This window comes from Crocodylus siamensis, chromosome 8, assembly GCF_052110815.1.
Source record: "Crocodylus siamensis isolate JL-2025a chromosome 8, ASM5211081v1, whole genome shotgun sequence".
In the NCBI taxonomy this organism is placed as follows: domain Eukaryota; kingdom Metazoa; phylum Chordata; order Crocodylia; family Crocodylidae; genus Crocodylus; species Crocodylus siamensis.
Genome location: NC_143402.1, coordinates 72465052 through 72489755, shown reverse-complemented (window position 1 = coordinate 72489755; position 24704 = coordinate 72465052). Strand labels below are relative to the sequence as shown.

The window sequence follows — 24704 nt, the reverse complement described above, 5'->3', positions numbered from 1 at the left end:
GGAAGCCAGGAGGATGACCTGACGTTACCATGTGGATAATTCAGGTGGTAACTGGGAGAGGCTCCTGAAACCACGCATGTCAACCCTAAAGCATGTCAGTTAACATTTTTTGCTGGCTGCATGACAAAACTCATCCAAGTCAGATTCAGCCGCGTGGTAGAAGGAGTTCTCATGCAAGTGGGAAGTCTCCTGGCAGTATATGCAATCTTCTGTTTCCAGGAATGAGATAAGCTGCCCCAGATAAAATTTATTTCTCTGTTTGATCAGAACGGGAAAAAAAGGAGAAGCAGCAGCAGCAAATCTATTTTTTGTGCAATGAGGGATTTAGAATTTTTTTAGTTAGAACATCTTTTCCTAGTTATCTTCTTTCCGTTATTTAATAACCTGAATTCTTGGCGTTATCGATTGGTTTTTGAATAGTCCGTACAAAGCTTTTTCCTCCTTTTGAAAAGATAAGCCTACTTAAACCCAGGCTTCTTTTGCTCCAGAAATACCTGTTCCACTTTAACAGACTTTCCAAAGAACACATTTAAAAAATGATGTTCTGTCACTGATAAGCTCCACAAGAGCATATGGATCCCTAGAATGAATAACAAAATATGAAATAAAGAGGACAAAGAGGAAATAAAACCAAGTTTCTGTTCTACAGTCTGCATCACAAAGGAATCCTACCCTAGCCACGCGAATGTAAGGAAATGCACAGAAATGTACAGACCTTGCCTACTCTTCAGCAATTTTACCGTCGGTACTCGGATAACCTAGAAAGGTAGAAGTCAAAATCACCTTCAGTTCAGTTTATCTGACTGTCTCATCCTGAACTCAAGTTCGTATCATATCAGAGACCATTGTTTCTTAAATGTTTGAGGAGTACCTAGAACATTGCAATGACAACACCCACTAACTTTAATATTATTATTAAATCTTTTTAATAATTTAATAATTTGTAGGATGCACTGGATTATAATACATCATGCATAAGTGGACATTTTCTCACAGCAAATAGATTTTATGATTAAAAAAAAAAAAAGTACTCATTGAGGCACAAACCTGCATTTACCAGAAGGACTACAGAATCAACACGAGGCCGCTTGCTTAATTAAAAGTGATCAGCTTTCTGTTCTCCCACATTTCAATGTCCTTCCAAAGCGCATCCACACCACTTGGAAATCTTCTCAAGACGGAAGCAATGTTTCCTTATGGCAACACACACTTCCCAAAAAACAACTCCAAAGCCAAGCACTAGTCAAAAACTCCACAGACTGACAGCACCAATGGATCTCTTCAGGAAGGAAAAATACAGATGAGTTGGAGAATCATTCTCAGAGAGAGCTTCTGTCCAAGGGAAGGACAACTGGCTTCCTTATGCCAAAGAGAAATGGGGATGTCATTGTGAAAATGTCCAAGATGCTAGCTGGGATGAAGACCAACAAAAGGATCCAAGAGACAAGAGCCAAAGAAGGATACTGCCGACATTTCTGGTGGTGCTTCTGCAGTGTATAACAAGGAAGGTGCTAAGTGTGTACTTCAGGGTACCCACTAAGGGTGTATGTAGAGAACAGGTGGATGTTTGAGCTGGTCGAGACCAATCAGCTGAACTCAACCCCAGTATTAAGAGCTTGGCTCATGCAGTTGAGGCACTGCTGCTTAGACTGCCTTCCAGAAGAAAATCCTGATCCAGAGATACAATTAACACTATTGCTACAATAGATTCTCCCATTGACAGTGGCTCCATTGAACTAGGCAATATAAGAGCGCCTCTGCTATGAATTGCTTAGGGAGGCAAAGAACAGGAGAAAGATACAACTGTTATCCTCATTTTGCAAAGAAGAACTGAGGCTTGCCCAAGGGACTTGACCAAGGTCAAAAAGGAGCCTATGGCAAAGTCAGCAAATGAAGCTGGATCTCCCATGTCTCAGTCTCAACGACAAGGCTGACCTGCCTGCCCAGCAGGCTCCTACCTTTACACCAGAACAAGCAAGGCAGCCCAGATGGTGGGAAACCTGAATTTTCCAGTTGGTGCCCATCTCAGATTCATATGAAACTCCTGCCCCATCAGCAGAAGTGTCTTGTGTTCAGCTGTTTCAGTAAATTGATGAAAATCAAAAGAAGTCTAGAAGTGGCATGTGCACTAATTGACTCCAGGCTGTCGGGGGGCTGGGGAGGGAGAAGAGACTTTGCATTTGTGGTTTTGATCTAATGAAAACTCCGGCTGCCATTGATCATAGCCATTCTCTTACATTATACATGGGACACTGATGAGGAAGAAATTAGATTTTTTTCATCCTCATAAAATAAAAATCACATAAAAATTCAAAGGCCTCCTGGGAGCTCCTTCCAGCCTGCTCCCTCGCAGGCAGGATCATTAAAGTGAAGCTGACACTAAGTAAATTACTAATCGCTTTGCTATTTTCACAACACCCACTCCCCTAACAGCAGCCTTGCCCACAGTGCTGCTCCACGTCCTGCTAGTCAGCACGGAGCTGCGCCGGGCACGCGAGATGGCACATCCTCACCTGGTACATATATATGCTTTCTGTTCCTCCCCAGGGCTCTTCCTGTCCTCTAGGCAGCATTTCTCAATCTGTGGGTCATGACCCAAGAGCAGGTCGCAAGAATATCTGAAAAGGTGGCGAACGAACTTTAAAAACGGATTCTCTTTTAAAGGAGAAAAATGTGGGAAACCGTGGCTTTCCCCTTGCAGGCTGGCAGAGGTCCAGCCTGAGAGGGGCTGCTTGCCCCCCCCATGCCCCACACCCCCTGCCCCACACACTGGGGTGCTGGGGGCAGTGGGTCAGGAGTGAGGGGTACTGGGTTGACAGTTGCAAATGGGTCCCGGTACAAAAAAGGTTGAGACCCACTGCTTTTGTGGTCTGCTACCTGCTCTGCCAATGAGTGCCCTTCTCTTGCCTGCTTAGTTTAAACCTGCCATCATTTGCTTGCCTTTGGTGGCCAGTTTTAGTCTGAGCCAGCTAGCTGCTTGATTTGGGGATGGAACCATACCCTTCAAGATCCCAGTCCTAGGTCCATCTCCAGCTTCAAATTTTACCCCCAGGCTCAGCGTGTGTATATTCAGAGCTAACATTTGTGATGGAGAGAAGGGTTGACTGGAAGTCAGACGCAGGTCTAAATTCAAAAGCCAGGTTGCAGTGGTACAGTAGGATCGCCATAGAAATAAACTCACGTCTCCCTTTCCCGCTCTGCAGAGGTCAGCCTGGGGGAAGTAGGGGTGTCCTGGGGACTCCTCCCCATCACTGTGCTCAAGACTTGGGTTTCCAGCATGTTCAGGAGCAATGGTCAGAGGATCTCCCAGGACATGCACGTGGGACTGTTTTCCCTCAGTGGCCTGACTGAGCACCCTGCCTCCAACATGTACACATCCTCTTTGTGCAGGTCTAAATTTCCTTTTAATTTGTATCCAAGGCCAAATTAGCCAAAACTAATTCCAAATCCAAGAGTCCAGAACCAAAAGCGGCTCTTACTACCGGCAAACATTCTCCACCCACACCTGGGGCTGCAGATGTTTCCAAATGCTTTGGGGGGGGGGGGGGCATCCTACCTACTTGCCCAAGGAAGCTTGACACAAGTTGGGTCACAAACCAGAGGCCGACTGGCTGGTAACACAAAGTGCAGGTATAAAATCCACCGGCCCACCTTGATCCCCCTGCATCCAGTGAGCTAAGCAGTCTGAGGCCTAATTTTCCCTCCTCTTGTGTGTGTGTCCAAAAGGCTCGTCTTTCCCACCATCATCTCTCACACGTCCTCTCCCGCACCTCCTCACCTCTGGCTCACCGACTCCCCACCTCCTAACCTCAGAAAAACAAAGACAAGCAGAGCAGTCTTTGGTTTGCAAGGCTGGTTTTCTGGAAAACCATTATCAGTGATACCGAATGTATTACAAAGTGCATGTCAAACTGCCTATTTATAGCCACTACTGATGTATCCCTTATGCCCTCTTCCTCCAACGCCTGTGCTTCTTCCCTTGAGGTCTCTTGTTGAAGGCAGTGAGCAATGCAGATGGGAAAGACCTGACACAGCAATTTGGCGTGTGACTGTCTTACTTTCACGGAGCAAGCAGCTCTCCTCTCTCTCATGAAAATGAGAACAATATATTTAAGGCATATGGCAATAATGCAGTGGTTAGGGACAAAAACCTTCAACAAAAGCAAATTTGCAGTAGGTGTGAGAGATGGAGGGGGTACGAGGGAACGCTAGTCCGAAACTTGCAAGCCCAACGATAAAACCCAACCACCATATCAGCATTCCCTAATCAATTCTTGCATTCAGCCTGGATTAGAGATGGGTGAAGAGGAAACCTGTGCCCACATCCCTGACATAAGCCTCTTCTGGCACAGACCAGACTTTGACCTGCATTTGCTGGTGCTAACAAGCTGCAGGTGCAAATGGATAGAGGCAGGTACTTACTCACCTAACTGGCAAGACTTGTGCTCACAGTTCATTTGATGTGAGCAATGCAGCCACAGAAGGGACGTGGCTTAGCTTTCCAAAAGAAAAATCACGACCTAAATCGCAGGGCAGGGGAAGCTTTAAAAAAAATCCCCCCTCACTTTAGTATTGCTCCTGTTGTGAAAGACAGGCTAGGGCTCAGTCAGATCAGGATCAGCTCCCTGCTGGACAGTGGATGGGCTGAGTAGGGAAAAGTCTCTCCCTCTCTTCGTAATTTAGATTAAACAAATCTCTTCCCTGTCCCAGATGTGCCACAAGGGCAATATCTCAAACTTCTGCAAGTCAAAAATCCAAACACATTTCCAATTTGGGTCAAAATGTTTTGTTTCAGATGTGCTTTTTTTTTTTTTACTTCGCTTTATAAATCAATACACATTTTGGAAAGAAAGGCTGCTTTACCCCCCAGTAGAAATTCAAAATGTCAAAATATGCTGTTTCAACAATTTCTGTTTTTTGAGAAAAAAGAATTTCCTGAACTTGCCCTCTCTCCCCCGCCCCTCCAATGCTTTCAGTTTGGACAAGAAAGCATGTTTTTTTCGCTGGAAAAGTCCTACCCAGCTCTTGTGAGGCCACACCAATCTGTATGGAGTAGCTCTTTGTGCAAACCTTTCTTTGTATTTATTTCAGCTGCCAAAGAGGTTGATTATTTTCCATACAGGTGTTTTATACCAAGGACACTCATTCTTGCATGTATCCACAAACATTAAAAATATAATTCAGAACACTGTCAGGCGAAAGCAGGCAATTTCCATGTAAATTAGCCCCGAATAGGGGCATGCTGAGCTCGTCACTGCTCTGGGTAATTGCTCACCAGAGGTTTCTTGGCAGTTGTACTTAATGCGCTTCTAGAAGCTTGGGAAAAACAGGGAATATGAACAGCTGAAAGAGTTGCACTTAGAGGGTACGAGAAACGCACACCCAGGGAAGAAAGTGCATTGTCTGCCTGCGGGCACAGCCTCGCAAGATGGACACTGCTTATCCCTGTAGTACCATTCTGGCTGTGACTTGCAGGTAACACTCAGCCTACGAATCCCTGCCTGAAGAGTCCAGTAACAGCCACATCTGACATGGACCCTAGAAAGCCAAGGGCCCCACAGGACTCCCACCACAGGCAATGGAGTCTTTCTATTTTCTTTAGCAGTTATACCAAGAGCTGGATCCTGTAAGATGGAGATCCATCCTATTAGGTGCTGAGGAGCATTCATTAAAGTCATCAGGATGTGATGGCAAACTGCATCTTGCAGGATGAGGCCATGAAGGACGTGTGCCCCAGCGGCTGTGGGGGCACAGCGGTGGCAAGCTGGGAGCTTCTGCAGTGTCGGAGCAGTGATCGCTGCCGGCAGTGTCAGCGGCATGGGTGGTGAGCAGCGTTCCTCCGCCGGCGCTGCCAAGTGTCCCCCGCTTTTAATAAGGGGTTCACTGCCATGCTCAGGGGGTGCATGTGCACCCACATGCACCCCCTACATGCTGCCAATGGGTGAGGCCCTCGGGTAGATTATAGGGCTGTGTGAAATTTCGGCAGCTGTTTCGTTTTGGAGGTGTTTCAGGCCGTTTTGGTGCCTGAAACACTGAATCTGAATTGAAACAGAAGGCTCTGAAACATTTAAAAAATGTTTAGGAGAATTTTGGAGTTTCGGAGCTGGGCTTGCAGGGAAACAAAAACTAAGGAAGGGAGAGGGAAGAGGGCAGGAAGGACTGCTCTGACGTTGTCATCTCGCTCCTGGTTCAATTCTGCAGCTCTCTGATCACTTCCCCAGCTCTTCGTGGGCGGGGCGTGAGCCCCCGATCTGCGCGCAGGGTTTCAGCAGGCTGCTGCCTCAGGCTGGGCAGCCGGGCTGGGTGAAGCCTCCCTTGCAGCCCGTACGAAATGGATTCAGAGGAGGTTTGGCAGAGCTGAATCTCCACAACAGATTCGGACGAAATGAAACAGGACAGTGATCTGAAACAAACTGCTGTCCTCCGAAACAGCTGCATCCAAAACCGAATCAAAACACAGGCATTTTGCACAGCCCTACTAACTTACTAAACTACTAACTTACTAAATTAAAATCAAAAGACTCTCCTGCCTCCCCTTGGAGCACACCATGCTACTTGGACAGGGTCTGAGCCACCGAACTTGCAGCACCTGGATCTGAACATCAGCAATGTCTGGCACATTCAGACCCCAAATTTTGGTTCTATCCGTCAGAAATAAAGTCAATGAAGAACAGATCAAGACAAGTGCCTCCCTGGGCGTTTGGACGGAGGTTTGAGCTGGGTCCATCTCCAGCACGACACACCCGGCCTTTCAAGTTCCAGACTGACCAGAGTGTAGATGCCATTTCCCAGGACGCCCATTGTTCACTTCAGAACTTGCAAAACTGGTACAAAAGAAATGCATCAGCCCAGGTGGAAAAATCTACTGGCCGGTCCTTGCTCATGGTGTTTCGTTAGTCTCCTTCCCAAGGCCAATGGACTCAAATTTCCACGGTCCCGAATGTGAAGGCAGAGAGTACTAGCCATTCACCAGTCACCTCAGCATGCCCTTCCCTCCCCTGCTCACCCATCTAAGGCCACAGCCCTATCTAGCCTTGTGAGGTCAGCCATGGCTCAAATTCCAGCCTTGATTTCTCTACCCACCGCTTGTGTGTCAGTGCAAAGGGGCAAAAGGGGGGCAAGGTGCCCATTGTTCCTCTGCCCTGGGCAGGTTCTGCAGAGCCCCTGCATCCCCTCCCTGCCCAGCATGTGCATGGTAGTCTAATTTCACCAGGATGGTGTGGACCCTGGGACGCGTGTAGGCCTGCTGCAATTTATTCTTTCCTTAGAAGCAGGGGACACCAGGAGATAAGTTGTGTCTTTCTGAGCTCACAGTCTCTTAACTAGGCTGGTCATGGCTAAACGCAATAATGCATTGCCCCCAGTTACAAGCTAGATCACAAACTGACCATCGGCTCTTCCAGGCTCCAAAGTACTAAGATAGAAGGGACCATTGCAGGCTGGTAGGGAAAGCAATTCAGAACATGCCAAACTGCTTGCAGTGTTTGGCTAACACCAGGGGGGCCTCGGGCAAAGGAAAACTTCAGCTGTGCGGGTTAAAACCCATACATCCGTCTGAAAACTTGGTTCAAGTCAAAAATGGCAAAGGAGAGAGTGTGGGTGGTGGAAAAATGGAGGCTGATAAAGAATAGGAAAAAAAATAAGTCTTCATCTTGCTGTGTTTAAAGTTGCTTCTGGTCCCCTGTGTTTTCCTCCCTATTATCAGTTGCCTGACAAGATACTTCCATTTGATTGTAGAGGCAAAGCAATGAAAATATCGAGATAGTGCATCTGTGTCACTATACTCCAGGAAGGCAGGAGATAACTTCCATTTCACATTAGGAGATGGGCAACGAGGTTTAGAGCATAAACAGGTACATCGTTTTGCCTAAAAACATTGGCAGCATATTGGCCTGAGCTATGTTAGGCAAAAAGGGAAGGTCATTTCAAAATAGAGAGGAAGGCAAGAGACGGCCTGGTCATACGCCCACCAAAATCACTGAATTAAACCCTACATTTTCCATTCATCCTTTACTTGAAGTTTACTGGGCTTTGCATCAGGCTTAAAGGAAGCTAGAAAAGTGTCCTTTTGCGAGGAGGAAAAGGTCCAACACAACTTCAGTCATTAGTGAGTTTAACTGCAGGGCAGGTCAGTCCCAGTATTAGATGTACAGCCCTGCTAAGCCAGTGGTAAAGACTGGAAGGTCAAAACAGAGTAACTAGTCAAGCCTCCAAGGTCCAGGGGATTCCACGTGAGGTTAGATGCCTTGTAAAGATGGGATTCACTGAAAATCTTCAGTACATCCCAGTTTCTGTTCAGTCTAATATTTTACAGACATTACTTTGTGGACTGGGGAATGGCTCCAACCAAAACCAGGAGGGAAAATGTCCAGGAAGCAATAAGAGAACATGGAGATTGTTTTTTTTTAAACTTGGGTTGAGCTGTAAGTAATATTCACAGTTTCATGAACAAATGGGGCTGGAAGGACACAGGAGGACACTTTGCCCAAAGTGCTGCTCAAGGATCATCCTGTCTAAATCATTCCAGACAAAAGGTTGGTGTTAAAATGTCTTGGTTTGGCAGACCGTTAGACATGTCCATCACTATTTTTGAGTGTTCTCCCCCCTTCCTGAGTTTTCTCTGGAGTAGCACTATGCTGAGTAGAGTAGGATTTGCCCAAAATTCAGGGTGCTGGGATAGGTTTGGACGCATCTAAGTAAGTAGTTTGGGACAATGCCCCTGAAAAAGGGAAGAATGTGGATGAAATCTACCTCTGGGCAGAGACGTTGGGTTGACCCTTTGCACTAAGTTCCACTTTCAAATTTTTAAGGAATTTAATACTGAACAGGCCTCCAGGGATGAATTCCACCCTCACTAAGTCAGATCTGCATAGCATTTCTTTCAACTGTTGTAAAACACAAGCACTTTGGCTTCTACAGCAGGTTGTGGATGACACAGGAGACTGAGCCCTTAGCATTGACCCATGAAACCTTGGATTTCAACATCTTGGCCAGCCAACAAACAGACTGGAAACAGCCCTAAGTGCAACAGTGGCTTGATATTAGCCTGTGTCTTGTTCCCTACCCAGAGGAAAGGGGCTAGAAACACCAATAGGAAGGGACATGAGAATATCAAGATGCCGAAAGGTTGATTTTACTCTCGCTCTCGATGTTACTCTTTTTTAAATATAAAAATATTAACAAGCTACTGGAAGAAAGTGCTAGTGCGATGTGAGATCCGCAGATGAAGCGAGGAACTTCATTTCAAGAAAGGAAAACTAAGAAACTAGAGGACAAAGTGGAAGCCTGCGGACGTAGTTCAAAAGAACATCCCATCCTTTCTCAACTAGCTTTGTGTTATAAATGGAACGGGACAACACTACCAGAAGATGATGACGACAATCCTTCCTGCACCAAGATCCTTGCAAATGGACACTCAACCTCTTCTCATTTCAGTGATATCTCAAATCCGCATTTTTCTACTGCCCAGCACAAGACTTCATGTCAAGCATAATCTCATTCCAGTACTGAGGGCCCATTTTATTCTGCGTGGTCATTTCAACTAGAGAAAAAGAAAATCAGTGGGGAACTTCTAATTGCTACTGGAAACAGTTTCTGAGGAGCAAATCAGCTGGTAGGCTGAACTCCATCCCAGAGGCAAGCACAAGTTGTTTGTCATGTTTCAACAGTTTTTCTACTGTTCATACAATATAATTAATCACTTGGCAGGCATGTGACAACACTGTGGACTGAAAAGATGGCTCGTTCTTTTGACACACAACAATAAACCTATACCTTGTTAAAAGGCAGATTGATGGCCACATTTGCCAACTGGCGCAGCAAGGAAATGGCCAACAGCAACCGAAATCCAGTACTCACCATCAAAACAGACAGGCCTCACTGCACCGCCTCACTGAACATAGAAACCTTGTATTGCGGTGCCCTGCAACACTAGGAAAGACCATCACCTACATAAATGTAGGGTAGTCTTCTGAGGCCTCATCTTAGGTTAAATGAAATCAATTACATTTCCTTGGTTTTTAACTCCATTTCACTAAGCTTTGATTCAAACTCTTGATGCTGTGTGCAATATCCAGAGAGGATGTCAAACAGATCCTAGTACCTTCTCATGGCATCAGATACTGGCTGAATTAAGTGTGCATAGCCAGGTCCTCAATGCTAACATGCCCCATCCCCAACTCCATGCTTAGACTTGCTGGAATTCAGACTCTTCCCAAAATTTAGTTTTGTCTTTATGACAATCAAGTGCTGCTCTTTGCTAGCAATACCCACGAGACACCCGAGTCCAGAAGATATTTCTTTTTGCATGGGATGGCACCCAAGTGTCTCCCACTAGATCATGACGTGCTCACAGGATCTTTCTGTTAGCAGTTCCATGCCATGGCCCTTGGCATGGGAAACGGATGCTAAATGTAAAACTACGTGCACGTCAATGTGCATTGATCTCTCCTCCTCCTTCCTGCAACATTTAAGAGGTTTTAAAGTTTGTGATGTTTCATTCTTGTTCACAGTCCAAAAAGGTGGGGGGGAAGCATCTATTTTTCCTTGTGCAAATGCTAAATGTTGCTGTGGTTTACGGAAAATAGAGCATTCTGAAACATGTAAAACTGGTGTGGCCCAAAGCCCGTGAGAGCTGGAGATTTTAAATACCAATTCAAACTAATTGTATCTGGTTGGCCAGGAATAAAGCCTGGGGGCATGGCAGTTCTGTGCCATTCCCCGCCCCCGCTTTGCACATACACATGCACACACAGCTGATTCAGTGCAGCTCCTTGGTGCCTGCCCACCCCACTCCACTTCTCCAGCTCCTCCAAGCCTTGCCTTTGCATGGGAGCGGAGCACCTGCGTGTGCAGTGGGGGGGACATGGGAGAAAGAAGAAAAGGCAACCCCTTGGCAGGAGAGGAAACTCAGGAGATGGGGGTATTATTTTCTTCCTGTTTCCACCCACTCTCATCCAGAACACCCCAGTACCGAGAAAAAGGAGCAAGCAGAATGAATGGTAGGGTTTGCATAAGTGCAACCCCTTGGAAGGGAGGGCTAAAGGTGGCACATCCTCTTTGTATCTTATTTAAGTCCCCCTCACTGCAGCTGCAGATCTGATCTGTCCTCCCGTGTGCTCCTTCCCCTCACTGCACCCCAAGGTTGGCAGTGAAAGGGGGATGTGTAAAGCAGGGTACAAAGCCGTGGGAATTACCCATAGTTAACATCACCAAGACCTGGCGTTTGCTAGGGAGCCTTGGAGGAGTGTCCAAAGCCGGTATCTTTTCAGTGTGCGCTTCCTCAAGGACTGCAGATGAACCTTACTGCTGCTAGTCCCCTACCCCTGCCACCCGGCAAGTTCTCTCCCATTTCAGAGGATCTGATAACTCAAGCCATGCCTCTGCAGCCAGGCTTACGTGAAGCAGTCAAGGTGTTTGCTCACAGGGGCCTTGCTTTGGTCTTAAACTGACATCTAGTGAATATTTTCAAAACTGCACCTATATGCAGTTCCCAGAGCATCAGACCAGCTTCCCACCTCCCCAGCCGGACAGGGACGGCCCAGCCTGGTCTCCTGACAAACCAGAGGCAGTGGGCATCACTACCTCCCCCCAGCTCCTACTGGGAGGGGCATGGGGAAGGGGAGCAGGTGCTTGGTACTGCTGGAAGTGAATGCAGTCCACTGCCTGTGCAGAAGTTGCTTGGAACAAATCAGTAGCCAAATAGCCCAGTACTGCCAAGCAAGGCTTCTCCCACACATTGCTAACAAGGAGCCAGCCACCGTCTCGTCATCCTCACTTGAGCTAAGACGACTCTCGGCTGCTGTCAGCGTTATACAGCAAACAGCTTCGATTCCAGGCCTCCTCCAGCTGCTGGAGGGCAGGAATGGTATGGATTGCAACTGAGCTTAAGCACCATGATTTCCACCTGCTAGAAGCCTGAGCGACTCCTTGCCAGTGTTATCTGGAGTGGAGTGAATCTGCAGCCCCAGGGCTGATAACACAATGCTTAAAAAAAGCACTTTGACTGCCTTCAAACACAGCCCCAGCTGGCTCAGGACCCTGCTTCCCCTTTATTAGCTGCCCTTAGAGCATCCCCCATCTCGCCCAGTTCATAAAGTCTTGCTGAAGATACCTGTTCAGGTTGCCAAGCAACAGCGCTGCAGGTATCTACTGCATCGCTTACAAAACCAAAGCTTTAGAGGCAGGAGAGAGAGGCAAAGGTGACCCTGCCCCCGGAGCGCACAAACCGCCTTCCGATCAAGCATAAAGAAACACCAGAAGCAGACAACAACTCCAGATACAAGACCTGAAGGGAGAAATCATGGCCCCTTATGCAGGCATGAGAGGCCCCACTGCACCACGGGGCGAGGGCAGCCCCCCTTTCTCCCCACGGAGCAGCTGAGCAGTGCCACAGCTGCCTCAGCCTGCCGAAACCTGGTGGGCAGATCCGGGGGCTTGCACCCCCCGGGAAGAGCTGGGGAAATGATCAGAGAGCTGGGGAATCCCTGCCGCTCAACCTGGCTCCGCAGGAAGCAGAGATCTGCTCCGGGGTCTCCTCCCCACCTGCCTGCTCCATGCAGCCCCAGATCTCTGCTCCCTGCAGAGCCGGGTCACACGGCAGGGACCAGCAGGCTTGCTCGCCACTCTGCTCTGCTTCCCTGCCCACGACCCGGCGTGACAGGGATCAGAGATCCACGCGGGGGTCTTCTTGCCCGCATGGAGCGCAGTGGCCCTCCCCCTTCCCCGGACGAGCCACCTGCGGCCCTGTCCTGCTCCCTGCTGGGGCCCTGCAGTCTCTGTGCTCCAGCTACATGGGTTGGTAACCAAACCCCGCTGAGGCTCTGGGGCCCAGCAACAGCAGGGTTTCCTCTTGCACAGGCCAGGTGCACAAGGGGTGTAACCCAGGATTTGCTTGGCTCTGGGGCCCTACAGCATCTTTGCATTTTCTGGGCAAGGCAGCAGCCTGGGCTATTATTTGAAAGCGCCAAGGGAAACCTCGTCGCAGATCAACTCCTCACTGCAGGTTATTAAACAGAAGAAACAAGAGCATGCCACTGTGCCTGGGGAGGTTCATTATTGCTTTAGAAAGGAAGAGTGCAGGGAGCCTTCTTGGCAGAAGCAATGCACATTAACACCTGGGAGGGAAGCACAGAGAGCTCTGGCTTTCTGCAAACATGAGAACTGATTCAAAAACCCCACAAGCAGTGAAGAGACCCCCAGAGCGAGATTCTGAGTTGTGCCCCCAAGAGCTTCCTGCTGGTTCCAGCTTTCTCCCTAAACGTGGACCCCTTACCAAGCCCCGCTGTTGGCCCCAACCTGCCTCTCAGCTGGGCTCGCCAACTGGCTCCCACCCTCATGCTAGCCTACTTACAGGCTGCACCTTTAGTCGGAGTTGGGGGAAGGGAGTGGATGCCAGTACCATCCCGCACGCTAACTGCAGGCCAGAGCCACCTCCAGATTGTAGCCCTGATTTGAATTGCTTAATGGCTCCGGCCCTAGCTTTATTCCAGAGCCTGTTCTGATCCCAAGCCTACCTAGAGGCAGCCTATCATCCCTACCCCTAATCCTAGTTTGGGATCATTTAATATCTGCATCTCTTACTTTAGCTCCAAGATGAACCTTCACCCAGCACTTCTGATAGCTTGCAGCCCTAACTCTTGCTCCATGCTTCCCACGGGAACAGACTCTAACCCCGACTCAAAACGACCTACTGGTCCCTACCATGAGTATAACCCAGATTAGCCTTAATCCTAAACCTGCTAGGGGTCATCAACCAGCTGCAGTCTTCACTCTACCAGTCCTGGCCACCCTACTTCAAAAAAGAATATTGTAGAATGAGAGGGGTTGGAGAAAGACAAGAAGAAGAACAACAGGCCTGGAAGACCTCACAGATGAAGGGCTGGGACTGTGTACTTGAGAGAGGAGGTAAGTAAGAGAGAATGTGACAAATCGACATGATAATGGTACACACAAAAGGTATGCCAGGAACTTCTCTTATCCCCGTCTCAAAGCAGAAGAGCAAGGTAATGTACACAGAAATATTCTTCCTCTGCACAGTGCACAATACGATGAAAGAACTCATTGCCACAGCATGTTGCTGAAACTGGCCAAGTTCTTGCCTAGCCACAATATCCCCTACATGGTAAATACTGAAAAAAGTGAACACAGTAAAAAAAAAATCTCAGGCTGCAGGGTTTAAGGCAACTTGCATATCAGGGGACAAGATGAATATCCCACATTTGCCTACAGGGACTTACTCCTTCATCTGACACATCTGGCGATGGCTGATGACAGACAGGCCTGTTTGCAACTTCAGGGGTTCACAGGTGAAAAGCCCACCAAGTGAAACTATAAGCCCTGCTCAGAAAGGAAGGCTACTGGGAAAGTGGAAACTAATTGCTTAAGACAAATGATAACAAAACAGGGATGAGGATTAAGGTAAAGGTTTAAAACTAGTGTGCCAAGGGGGGAGCAGCCAGAGCATACCAGACAGCACCACTGGGCCTTGAATGAGTTCAAGTAGTCAGTGGACGCTGTCCAGTGATACTCTGCCCGGAGATGGGATTGCACCAGGGACAGGAAAGCAGCTCCACAACCCCCAGAAGGATCTTGGGTTTGACCCTTTCTGGGAATTCAGGGCATTGCTAAATCAGGCCCCAGGGGTCAAAATGCAGAGTACAACCAGTCACTTTTGTTTAAATATAATTGAGACTTTTGCACACTTGTATTCCAGGGTGTGTGCATGCAAGTACATTTATGGCTTCTAATTCAGCACTGTTGCAGCTCTCAGAGGCACAGTGATAGTAGAAGCATATTGGGCCTTTGGCTTTTAACGACCTGCTCAGAGCAGGTCCCAAAGATATGGGACTAAAAACTCACTGGCTCCTCTGCACTCACAGTTGCTACCAGTGATGGATCCAAACTGGTGGAGCACACTCGGAAGAGACTTCCGTCTCACACGCAGGGTGAACGAGAACGCTGCAGTCAGGGGAGACGCAGGTAAGCCCAGCTGAGCCTTCTGTGCCGACAGCTTCCAGTATGGCTGCCCGGGACAGGCATGCAATCCTCAGGTCTGTCATAGATTTGTTGCCGTCTAAAGTGGAATTGCCCTGTCACATGGATACAATGCAACTGTCGATCCCCAATGCAAATAAAATTTGAGGCTGAAGGTCATTTATTCCGGGGAAAGTTCCAAAATTACTGCCTCATAAAGCAGGATGGCAGGACTGTTATTAAGCATCAAGACTTTTTATAGGTCTTCAAATCACAATTTAAATGCTGAGCAATTTATCAAGTGGGAAGAAGCCATGAGAAAAGGAATAGGGTGGGGAGGAGGCAGAGGGCTCTGCAAGCGGTAACACATGCTTTTTATTGCTGCTGTGACAGGGACACTCTTGGTGGGCTTTCCAGGCCACTGCCTCAGCTTGCCCCCAAAGGTTAACTACTCTCTCCAGCTCTGACACAAATCTAGTCAATGAGGAAAGTTGCCTTCTAAATTTAATCAAAACCCAAATGGAAGCACAACCCCCCATTTTCTACCTGAACCCTTACCTGCACAGCCCTTCCTGCAGTGTCTTCCCTACTCCTGGGCTTGGCTTCCATCCCTGCTGGGCTGCACACAGTCCCTTCGCCCCCTGGTCACAGGAGCAGCTGTTCCACCTTGCAAAACAGCAGGATAGGGAAGCCTGCAGCCACTTCTATGCGAGCCTCCAGCCCCCAAACTCTAAAATACTGGGTTCTCTGCCCTCGTACCCATGCAGCCCAGTCTTTCCTTCCTGGGGCCTTATCTATGGACCCAGTCTGAGCTTCCTCACTGGTTCTTCCCTTGGCTAGGCTCTTGCTCTAGAGGCATTCACACCCTGCTTTTCTCTCCCAGAGACTCCTCTGAAGGACCACAGACTGCCTGTATAAACTCCCATGTTCCCCTGTCGCATGGCCCTTGTGGAGACACCAGATGATATGACTAATTCTGGTCCAAGTAAGGCTGAGATATCCATTACCAACATCAGAGCGAGGGCACCACCACGTAATGACAACTTTCTCCATCCAAAATGCAGATGCCTCTTGGCAGGACCTCAGCAGACCTTCTGTACCAGCATCGCTGCAGAACAGTTTCTTAAAAGGGAAGTGAGGCAGATGGAGGAATCGAAGAGAAAGGGTGGAATGGACTGGATTGCTTAGGAAAATGCAACAGCACAAATTAGACAGTGATGCCAATATCCTGACTCATGCAAAGAGTGCCAGCTATGAGTGGCCAGGACTTTACTTATGCATCTTATTTTCAAGACAACACATATTCCCTTTGATGAATTCACCATTTATTTCACATGGCAAGTAAGAACAGCAACAGCTTTTCTTCCTGTGATGTTTGATTTGCTCCCTTTATTTATCCAGAGCAGCAAGAACACCCCAGGTACAAAATATCTGGCCTATTTTTTCCCAATATTCCTAGTACCTGTAGCTTACGCAGCCCAGGTGCCTTTTTCTTTGTCTCTTGCATTCAACCATCTAGCAGCACATTACATACTATGAGCAAAATTCACAAGCCTATTATACCCATTCTACATGGACATAACATGACTGATGCCAGCGGAAATAGTTGTGCAAAATGGCGAGTGAGATTGTGGCAAAGCACAGCCAACATGCGAGATAGTTCCCAGGATGCTGCAGCTGAAAAGCTTCCTCTGCATTCAAGCATAAACAAAGGAATGTGGGCCATGGGATTAAGAATAATAGTCCATGCACAAAAGCTGCAAGGCAGATTCTCATTTGTCTGATTGAGGCAGAATAATGAGGGCTCAATGTAGCTCTGAGCATAAAATACCCGTGCTTTAAGCTATTTCACTGCCAGAGCAGTGCAAGGTAAAGGAATATCAGGCCTAGTGCACTTCAAAGCAAGTCTTTTCTCAGGGATAAGCAAACACTACTGAGCTGAACTGAAGGTACCAGTAACTGCTCTCCCAAACCCACCAAGGCACAAACCTGGTGACTATCTGCAACTGAAGCAGAACCAGGTATTTTCCAGCCACAAACCCACATGATCGCTATTACCTCAAGTAACTGCATCAATGGAAGGACTTGCTCTGGAGAGGGTTTGTGGAGCCGGCCACAGGACGTGAAAGGATAATCATCTTCCTCATTGCCTCATTTTCATCACTCACCTGTCACTCTCCTGCTTAGCCCCTGGCAGGAGCTTCAACATCATTTTTTGCACATGCTGGAAATCAGGGGCAGTCCATAGAGCTAAGGATGCTCAGGACCTGTATGGTGTTAACACAACTCTTTGCACCTGGGCAGCCTGGCCCTGCCAACAAATACAGTGCTCCACCGGGAACACTACGAAAGCAGCCACCTCCCAAGAGCCGACAAGCCCCAGCCCAGCAGCTCCAAGAGCTTGTGTGCACACAATCTGCACTGATTTAACCAAGCGCTTTCCTAAAACTGCATGAAAACCTAAGCATGCAAGAGGCTTGTATCCAGTGTCCGCTGACGTTATATACAGCACTCTCCAGTGGCTAAAGGAGGGTGAGGCTGGAAACACCTGTTTGACTATAAGAACAATGCTAAATGAGGTTTCAAACACTTTACTCCAAATACACAGTTACATCAGACATGGGCCACTAGGTCCCAGGCTTCACAAAAGTCATGTGAAAAACAGTCACAGCCATGAACTCCCTAAGGAAAAGGGAACAGGGCAGGTACGGAGTGAAAGAACATGCTGTGGTCTTTCTACAACTCCTTTGGTGAGTTTTCAGCCAGGCCGCATGAGACTGAGGCAGCGAATCTCCTACCTGGTAGTAGTAATCCACGTACTGTGGCTCATACTGCTGGGGCCCAGGATTGTCAACCGACAGCACATCCTTCAGCAGCTCTTCACAGCCTGGTGAGAAACAAACGCAGATGCTCAGTTTGTTACCTGTCTATCCTACTACTGCAGAGAGGCACAAACAAGCCGTGGCAGGAGAGGCGAGAGAAGGCCAGTCCACTCGAAGGATACACACAACTTGAAGGAAGTGGCACAAGCTGCTGGGGCTCAATTTGGTGAGCCAGTGTTGTGTGCACATGGCTTGAAGGCTGCCTGCACCTGCAGCATCTCTGTAAACCAGCAGTTTTCAAACTTTTTGAGCTGAACCCCACTTTGAGTTACAATTTTGTTTGCGCCCGCCCCCCTCGCCCCAAAGGAGCAGCGCAGCCAGGCACAGTATGCCCCTCATCCTAGCCGCCGCTGTGGCTCAGCTCAACTCGGTTCAGCGGGGTGGGCTCCATCACCTCCTGCAGCTCTGGGCTGTGCACCCACGCGCCGGGCTCCCAGAGGCGCAGCAGCCTGCTGGGGGAGCTGGCCTGGGGCTCCCCACCCCCACATGGCTGCAGCGGTGTCAGCTCCTTGCAAACTTCTTGCCCGCGCCCCTCTGTGCTGCACCCCCCAACGGTCCTCCACGCCCCCACAGGTGTCATGCCCCACAGTGAAAACCACTACTATAAATAGTTCTCTTGATAAAGAGCCAGTATCATGTTACCGTCTCATCCTCTCACGGTATTACCCAGCACGTGGTACATCAAACAGGTGTTGCTATGCCACCGCCAACCTTCAGTGTAAATGCACTGCTGCCCAAGAGTGGGTTACCAAGCCTAAATATCACTAGGCTGTATAACACTTGTTCTAGATTTGCTATGCCTCAGACCAAAAGCCCTGGAGTTAAACTGTGGATCCTGGTCAGAAGCCTGGATATAACTGTCTGCCTGTTACAGTGTAACCCCTTAATGTCAGCAGTCACCCCAAACTATACTGATGCAAAAGAAAGGGCAAGGATTCAATGGTCAATACAAGGAAGTAAATTCACTTGCTTCCAGATCAACTACTTTGCCTGTGATGGTCCTGGCACTGTTTTGTTTTTTTTTCTTTTCTTCCAACACTTCCCTTCAAAGATCTCTGACACTAGAGAGTAGGTGGCTTTATGTGAGCAAATGCAAAGGCATTGGGCTCAGGACTCTCAACCGCTGTTGCATTTGCTCGTTTGCGGCTAGAAAAAAAAAAATCAATGTCTGTTTCTTTCCATCCCTCTCATCTGAGACAAACATAGAAACCTAGTAGGTGCTGCCAAATTCCTCGCTTCCCATTAAATACCAATGACTGCTCTCTGTGTATTGAGCTGTGGTAGAAAAGGTAATAACAGGCCAGGTTATTTTAGAGCAACCAGCATGTTACAGCCTGGCTGCCTAAAACATGTGAACCCCGCTTGGCAAATGTTATACAACACAGCATTTTACTGGGAGGCTGCAATTATCCAATGGTATTTCTCATTCAGCTGTGTCACTAATGCGATCTGGATGGCGGTGACAAACACATTGCTATTCACCCACAAGGCAGGTGAGCTAGAGGAAGCAAAATAATGTCATGACGAAGTGAATAATACGGAATTATGTTGCCAGCTGATTACTCATGTGTGTTGTCAGAAAGAAAGAATTACAGGAAGAGACACTCTCTGGTGCTGGAGGGAAAATCCCTTTACAACAGAAACGGGTGCCCAGCCCAACACCGCCGTACACAGGAGATCTAATAGCTCCTTCCCACCATATGATGGGATGACACAAGGCAAACAGAGCAGCTGCCAAGTGAATTTGGACTCAAAGAGCATCACAAGGACTATGGGTCCCATGACTTTGCTGCAGGAAGACAGAACAGGAGGACAATTGTTTTTTTTTCAAATGAAAAGTGAAATTCTCCCTTGATTGTTGCACAGGATAAATCAAAGATGATTCAGAAAGAGCAAGTGCTGTTTGTGGGTCATGACTGGCAGGTCATTTTTGAAGAACAGCAAGGTCCTCACTTGCCCTAGGCACTAACGACTTGCATAAACTAAGCTGGCTCGCTGGAGGAAGGTCTGACAGCTGTCAGCAGCCCACGCCCCAAGCTGCCGGAGCGTGTAGACCTGTGTGCTTCTGCTGACGAAACATTGTAGGGTGCATTAAATGGTGTTAATTAACACATGTGTGCTCAACACACCTCATCACCTGAGTGAAAGCACCACTGCTCCAGTCACTTCCAGAGCAGAACCATGCTGCACGGTGCAGGCTGTTTTATGTGAAACATAAGATCTGGACTGGCTTCATCAGCTCCACCCAATTTCAATCTTACCATTTATTTTCTCTCTCATTTTAGCTTTTTGAACTGCATTAAAAGCAGCCCTTCTGGAAGCTGTCTCTAAAGCAAGGCTATGTGTGGGGGAGCCTGTGTGTGTACGTGTGCGCTGTTGTGTTACTGTGCAACACTTACAGTTTATTAAAAATCTTCATCAACACAAAGGAATATGGCTGTACAAAGTCAGACCCAGGACTACCTCACAGATTCCAGTTGCCTGGCACTAGCTCTCCAGAAGATGCTCTGTTTTCCAAGGCATGCAGCATACACGCTTTGCTTGCCTACAGAGAATACCCCCTAGTGCAGGTCAGCCTCTCTTGGATCACACCCCACCAATGTCCTTTTGTTTCTGATGACTGCAACCACAATGTGGGCTGGTCTGTGTTTTAAGGAGGTTCTCCAAAGTCCTGTTACAGGTAATAATTTAATTTTCCATTTGTATCTTTTGACATTAACAACAAAAGCTTATTGCTCATCAAGCTGTCTAGCGCCAACGTGCATCATGAGAGTCTTTAAAGCACAAATGAATGGCTTGCTCTGCCAAGCGTTTCACGTGAGAGACTGGCCACATATTCATTACAGTGAGTTATGTGCAAAAGCAAAGTACCCTCCCCACAGCAATGGATGCAGATCGGTGTAGGTGTGGAGATCTGCTAACACAGCTGTAAAACTGCCCCACAACAATATCTCCTGCCATTATCGCAACCCACATTGTACACACATATTAACAATTACAACCTGGGGATTGTGCTAATCATGCAGCTCCTTCGCTGAAAGCTCTATAAATGTTCTGAAATGTTATTTAAGCCTAGGAGATGAGGACTGTATTTTTACTGCCCCTTCTCTTCTCCAAGGAGGAAACAGAGACAAAAAGGCTGCAATTTCCAAGGATACATAAGTGAATTGGATGCCCAAATCAATGGTGGTGGGGAACCAGACTCTTACACCCTTTTGAAAATCCCAGCCAGAGCAGTTAACCTGTGACAGAGCAGTAAACAGACCCCAGATCTCCTGGGTGCCAACCCAGAGCAAAACATCCTTTTTTCTCTCTGCCTTTCTGTTTTTGTCTGGGAACAACAACCCTCCTCAGGCTCCTGCTTTCTGATCTGGCCCAACTCCAGTTCACAATCAAAATGATAGTGCCTTAGCAGCACAAAAATACGGGAACCAGAACTGCCCCCTCCCAGCATCTGCCACTGTCATGCATACAGCCGAAGAGATTCCCTAATGGGGGCCTCCGTGTTGTACCTGCCCAACCCAGAACCCACTAAAACCCCTGGCCCCACCTGTCATTGTTTTCAATGGGAGCAAAACCAGGCACTTAATCCAATTTTCCTACCAAGCTCTGTGTATCTTTAAAAATGGAGAAGGAGCCAAATCCAAATTTATTGAGGTCAACAGCCAAGCACCCGTTGGTTTTCTCCATCTGAGAGTTTGACCAGATTTGCAATCCAGCTTCCTCTGGTAAAGGCATTGCAATGTCTTCCCAAGTGCCAGTGGATAATGGGATCCCTCACATCCAGCAGCCAGCACTTCCCACGGACATAAGAACTCCTTGTCACCAGGGAAGATTTTGCATCTTATTCAAGTGATACAAATGAGGGGAGAGGATGAGGAAGTGTTGTGAGAACATGTCCCTTCTGGGGTCACTTACACATATCACTGCCATGCTGCAACCTCCCGAGCCCAGAGCCAAACTCCAAATGAACGGAAAGATTCCTCGCATCCAAGAGACTTTGGGGTTTGATTCCTCTGAAGAAGAGTGTTTCAGTGACAAAAGCCCTGTTGGTGACTCACCCCACTTGCCACCTTTGGTACGAACCCCTTTACACGTGGTCATTTGGCAGAGGTTGCTGTTGCTAGACCCTCTGACATATGTGAATGTAATTCCAAGCCACGTGCCTACAAGCTGAGAACTGCTTTTCTCCCCACAGGCCAGATCCCAAATCTATTAAAGCTAACAGGCATCTGTTCACTTCATTAGGCTTCAGATCAGGGTCTTTGGGACCCACAGCCAATTGCACAGAGAAAACGCCCTGCCATGTGAGCATGGAAATATGCCAGGAGTTTTACTCAACATCCTTCTTCTTATCATGGGTGTTTGTGCATGGAGATCACGTCTTTTGCTTCTTTTATTTTAGCCTCATTTGAATTTTACAAGTGCTCTGGGAGGCTTACAAGGAGGACATGATCCAAGTGGATGAGCGTATTAACCCTTTGTGCTACAGACATGTAGATGACACATTTGTCTTCTAACTGCAGACGTACACTTTGGCTGGCAGCCCGGAAAATGCCAGCAGGCCAAGTTCAAGTGCTGCAATCGAGACATAATGAAAAATCAAGGTTTATTCTGACACATCCCATTAGAGTTGGGAGAAAACATTACTGATTTTGTACAGCAGCACAGTCTGATCTGTTATGCATGGTGCAAATTGTAACCAGAATTTACCTTGAAAAAGGGAAGGAAAAACCCCTCACTCTTGCCCATGCTTACAAAAGTGCTGTTATAGATTTTTTGAAGCTGTAAGGTAATATATACCCCAGGCAAGACTCTCTCCTCAAAAAAACAGGGTAAGAGAATTAAGAAACATTTACTGGCTACTTTAAGATGCTCCTATGTTAAGATGTCTCATTACTGCTATAACTTCATTTTCCAGAAAGTAACTAAACTGAAAGCCATTTATATGGCTGACTGGAGCCATTTCATCTGGATGTCTAACCATATGACAAGGCCTTGCTGTGCTAGATGTATGGAAATAGAAGTTAATTTTGATTACAATTTGTGTTTCCAAGCATGGGTAATATAACATTTCCTACTAGCTGCAAGCATCCCCCCCTGGTCATTGCAGTGGTTAGAAATCTTTCTACATGTTCATTATTGAACATCACTTGGCAAGTAAGACTTCTGGCATCAGAGCTGGTGGTGAAGCAGAACGGAAGGAAAGTTTTCAGCCACTGATTGTTGGAAGCACTGGGGTATCTGTATACATCCTACACCAGGCTCTTTGGCTAACGGGTTGCATGTGACAAATCATTGCATCTGGATACTCACATTAGGAACTGTGGCCAGTATTTGAAGGAGCTGCTCTTCTTTGCTCTGTCTCACAACAGATGTATATGAAATGTTTAGAAGCTCCTGAGTTTTTATTCTTGGCTTTGCCACTGACTCACTAACTTACCCTGGGCAAAACACTTAACTTCTGTTCAGGCTTAGAACCTACTTTATTCTTATCCCCATGTAAATTCACAACTCCAGATTCCAAGCTGGTTTTGTTTTACAGCTTCAGATAGCTAAAAAAGAAAGAAAAAAAAAAAAAAAAGCGTGGAGCATGGGATAAGCATTCCTGGTAAAGCTTTAAGACCTGTTGGATGAAGACCAACATGGGATGATCTAGTTGCGGGTGGTCCCGTGTCGAGCAGGGGGCTGGACTAGATGCGACTCCCTGAGGTCCCTTCCGACCCTCATTTTCTATGATTCTGTGATTAACCGGAATCTACAAACCTAGTTTTATGCATTTTACTTGGTCAATACGGCCTTCCAGATATCAGGTCTGATCCCCTGCTGGTGTGAACTGGCAAAACTCTATTGACTTCAGTGGTGAAGCAAAGATATATGCCGAGGCACACCACCTGAGAACAGGGCCCCTCATGTGGAAGAGATTGTGCATTAGATCACTATCTTACCTTATATTGTATCCACAAAAATCACAGAAGTTTAAAATTTTGGGCTCTGACCGCATACAATTTCACACTGGTGTAAAACCACTGACTTTGGTAGATTTACTCCCAATAAACCAGTGGAAGGGGCCTGAACCTTTTAAAAAAAAAAAAGTGTGGAGGCTAACAGTAACTCTCAATACTGGACAGTTTTATACTGCATTTGTAGAATCAAGTTGGGGGCCTTTTCAAACTTTAATGAACAAGTCCATTGCAAACCGAGGAAAACAAACACAATCAGAGCAAAGCAATTCCCTGCAAATGTTCTAAAAAGGCAATTTAACCCACACTGAGTCATGTCATTTTCATGGGCAATTAAGCAAATTTAATACCACAGGAACTCTAATCTGCTTACCTAATTGGATGGAGCTGGTTCCTGGCATGATTCCTAAGAGCAGCCAGTTTGCACTTTATCTATCCATGGATCTTTAATGGTGGATTCCAGCCTTTTATGGCTTAAGGCTATATTTAGCAAAAACTTAGTTGAACTTTAAAAATACTAAAGTCATTTTAAGAAGAACCAAGTTCAGTTCATTAAGCAGGTGGAGAGTTGCTTCCGAGCTGAGGGTTCAACCCTTCTAAGGCTTAGTCATAAAAGTAGTCCTTACTTCAGTGCCACTGAAGTAAAAAAAGACTACTCATGTGAGTAAGAGAGACTGGCAGGAGTAAGGACTTGCCAATTACTGTAGGGTTTTTGTTCCATACATAAAAATATACTCTTAGAAGCCCAGATCCATTCACCCTAAACACACGTTCTACTTCAGCGTGAGTTTGTATTCACAGATTTGAACTGCAGGACTGAGGAAGACCAGTGATCTGGAAGCATGTTTCTAGTTCATTGTGATGAGAAGGACGGTAGGGGGAGCTC

The 24704-nt window shown here is 47.2% G+C and overlaps 1 protein-coding gene across 1 annotated transcript in view; it reads right to left on the bottom strand.

Moving 5' to 3' along the window:
- The window catches only part of RAB11FIP4 (RAB11 family interacting protein 4), a 185162-nt gene that overhangs the window by 88902 nt on the left and 71556 nt on the right, over positions 1 to 24704 (bottom strand). The window contains exon 3 of the mRNA XM_090059207.1: positions 17772 to 17860. Coding sequence (XP_089915333.1) covers positions 17772 to 17860 — 89 coding nt within the window. The remainder of the gene's footprint in view (positions 1 to 17771; positions 17861 to 24704) is intronic.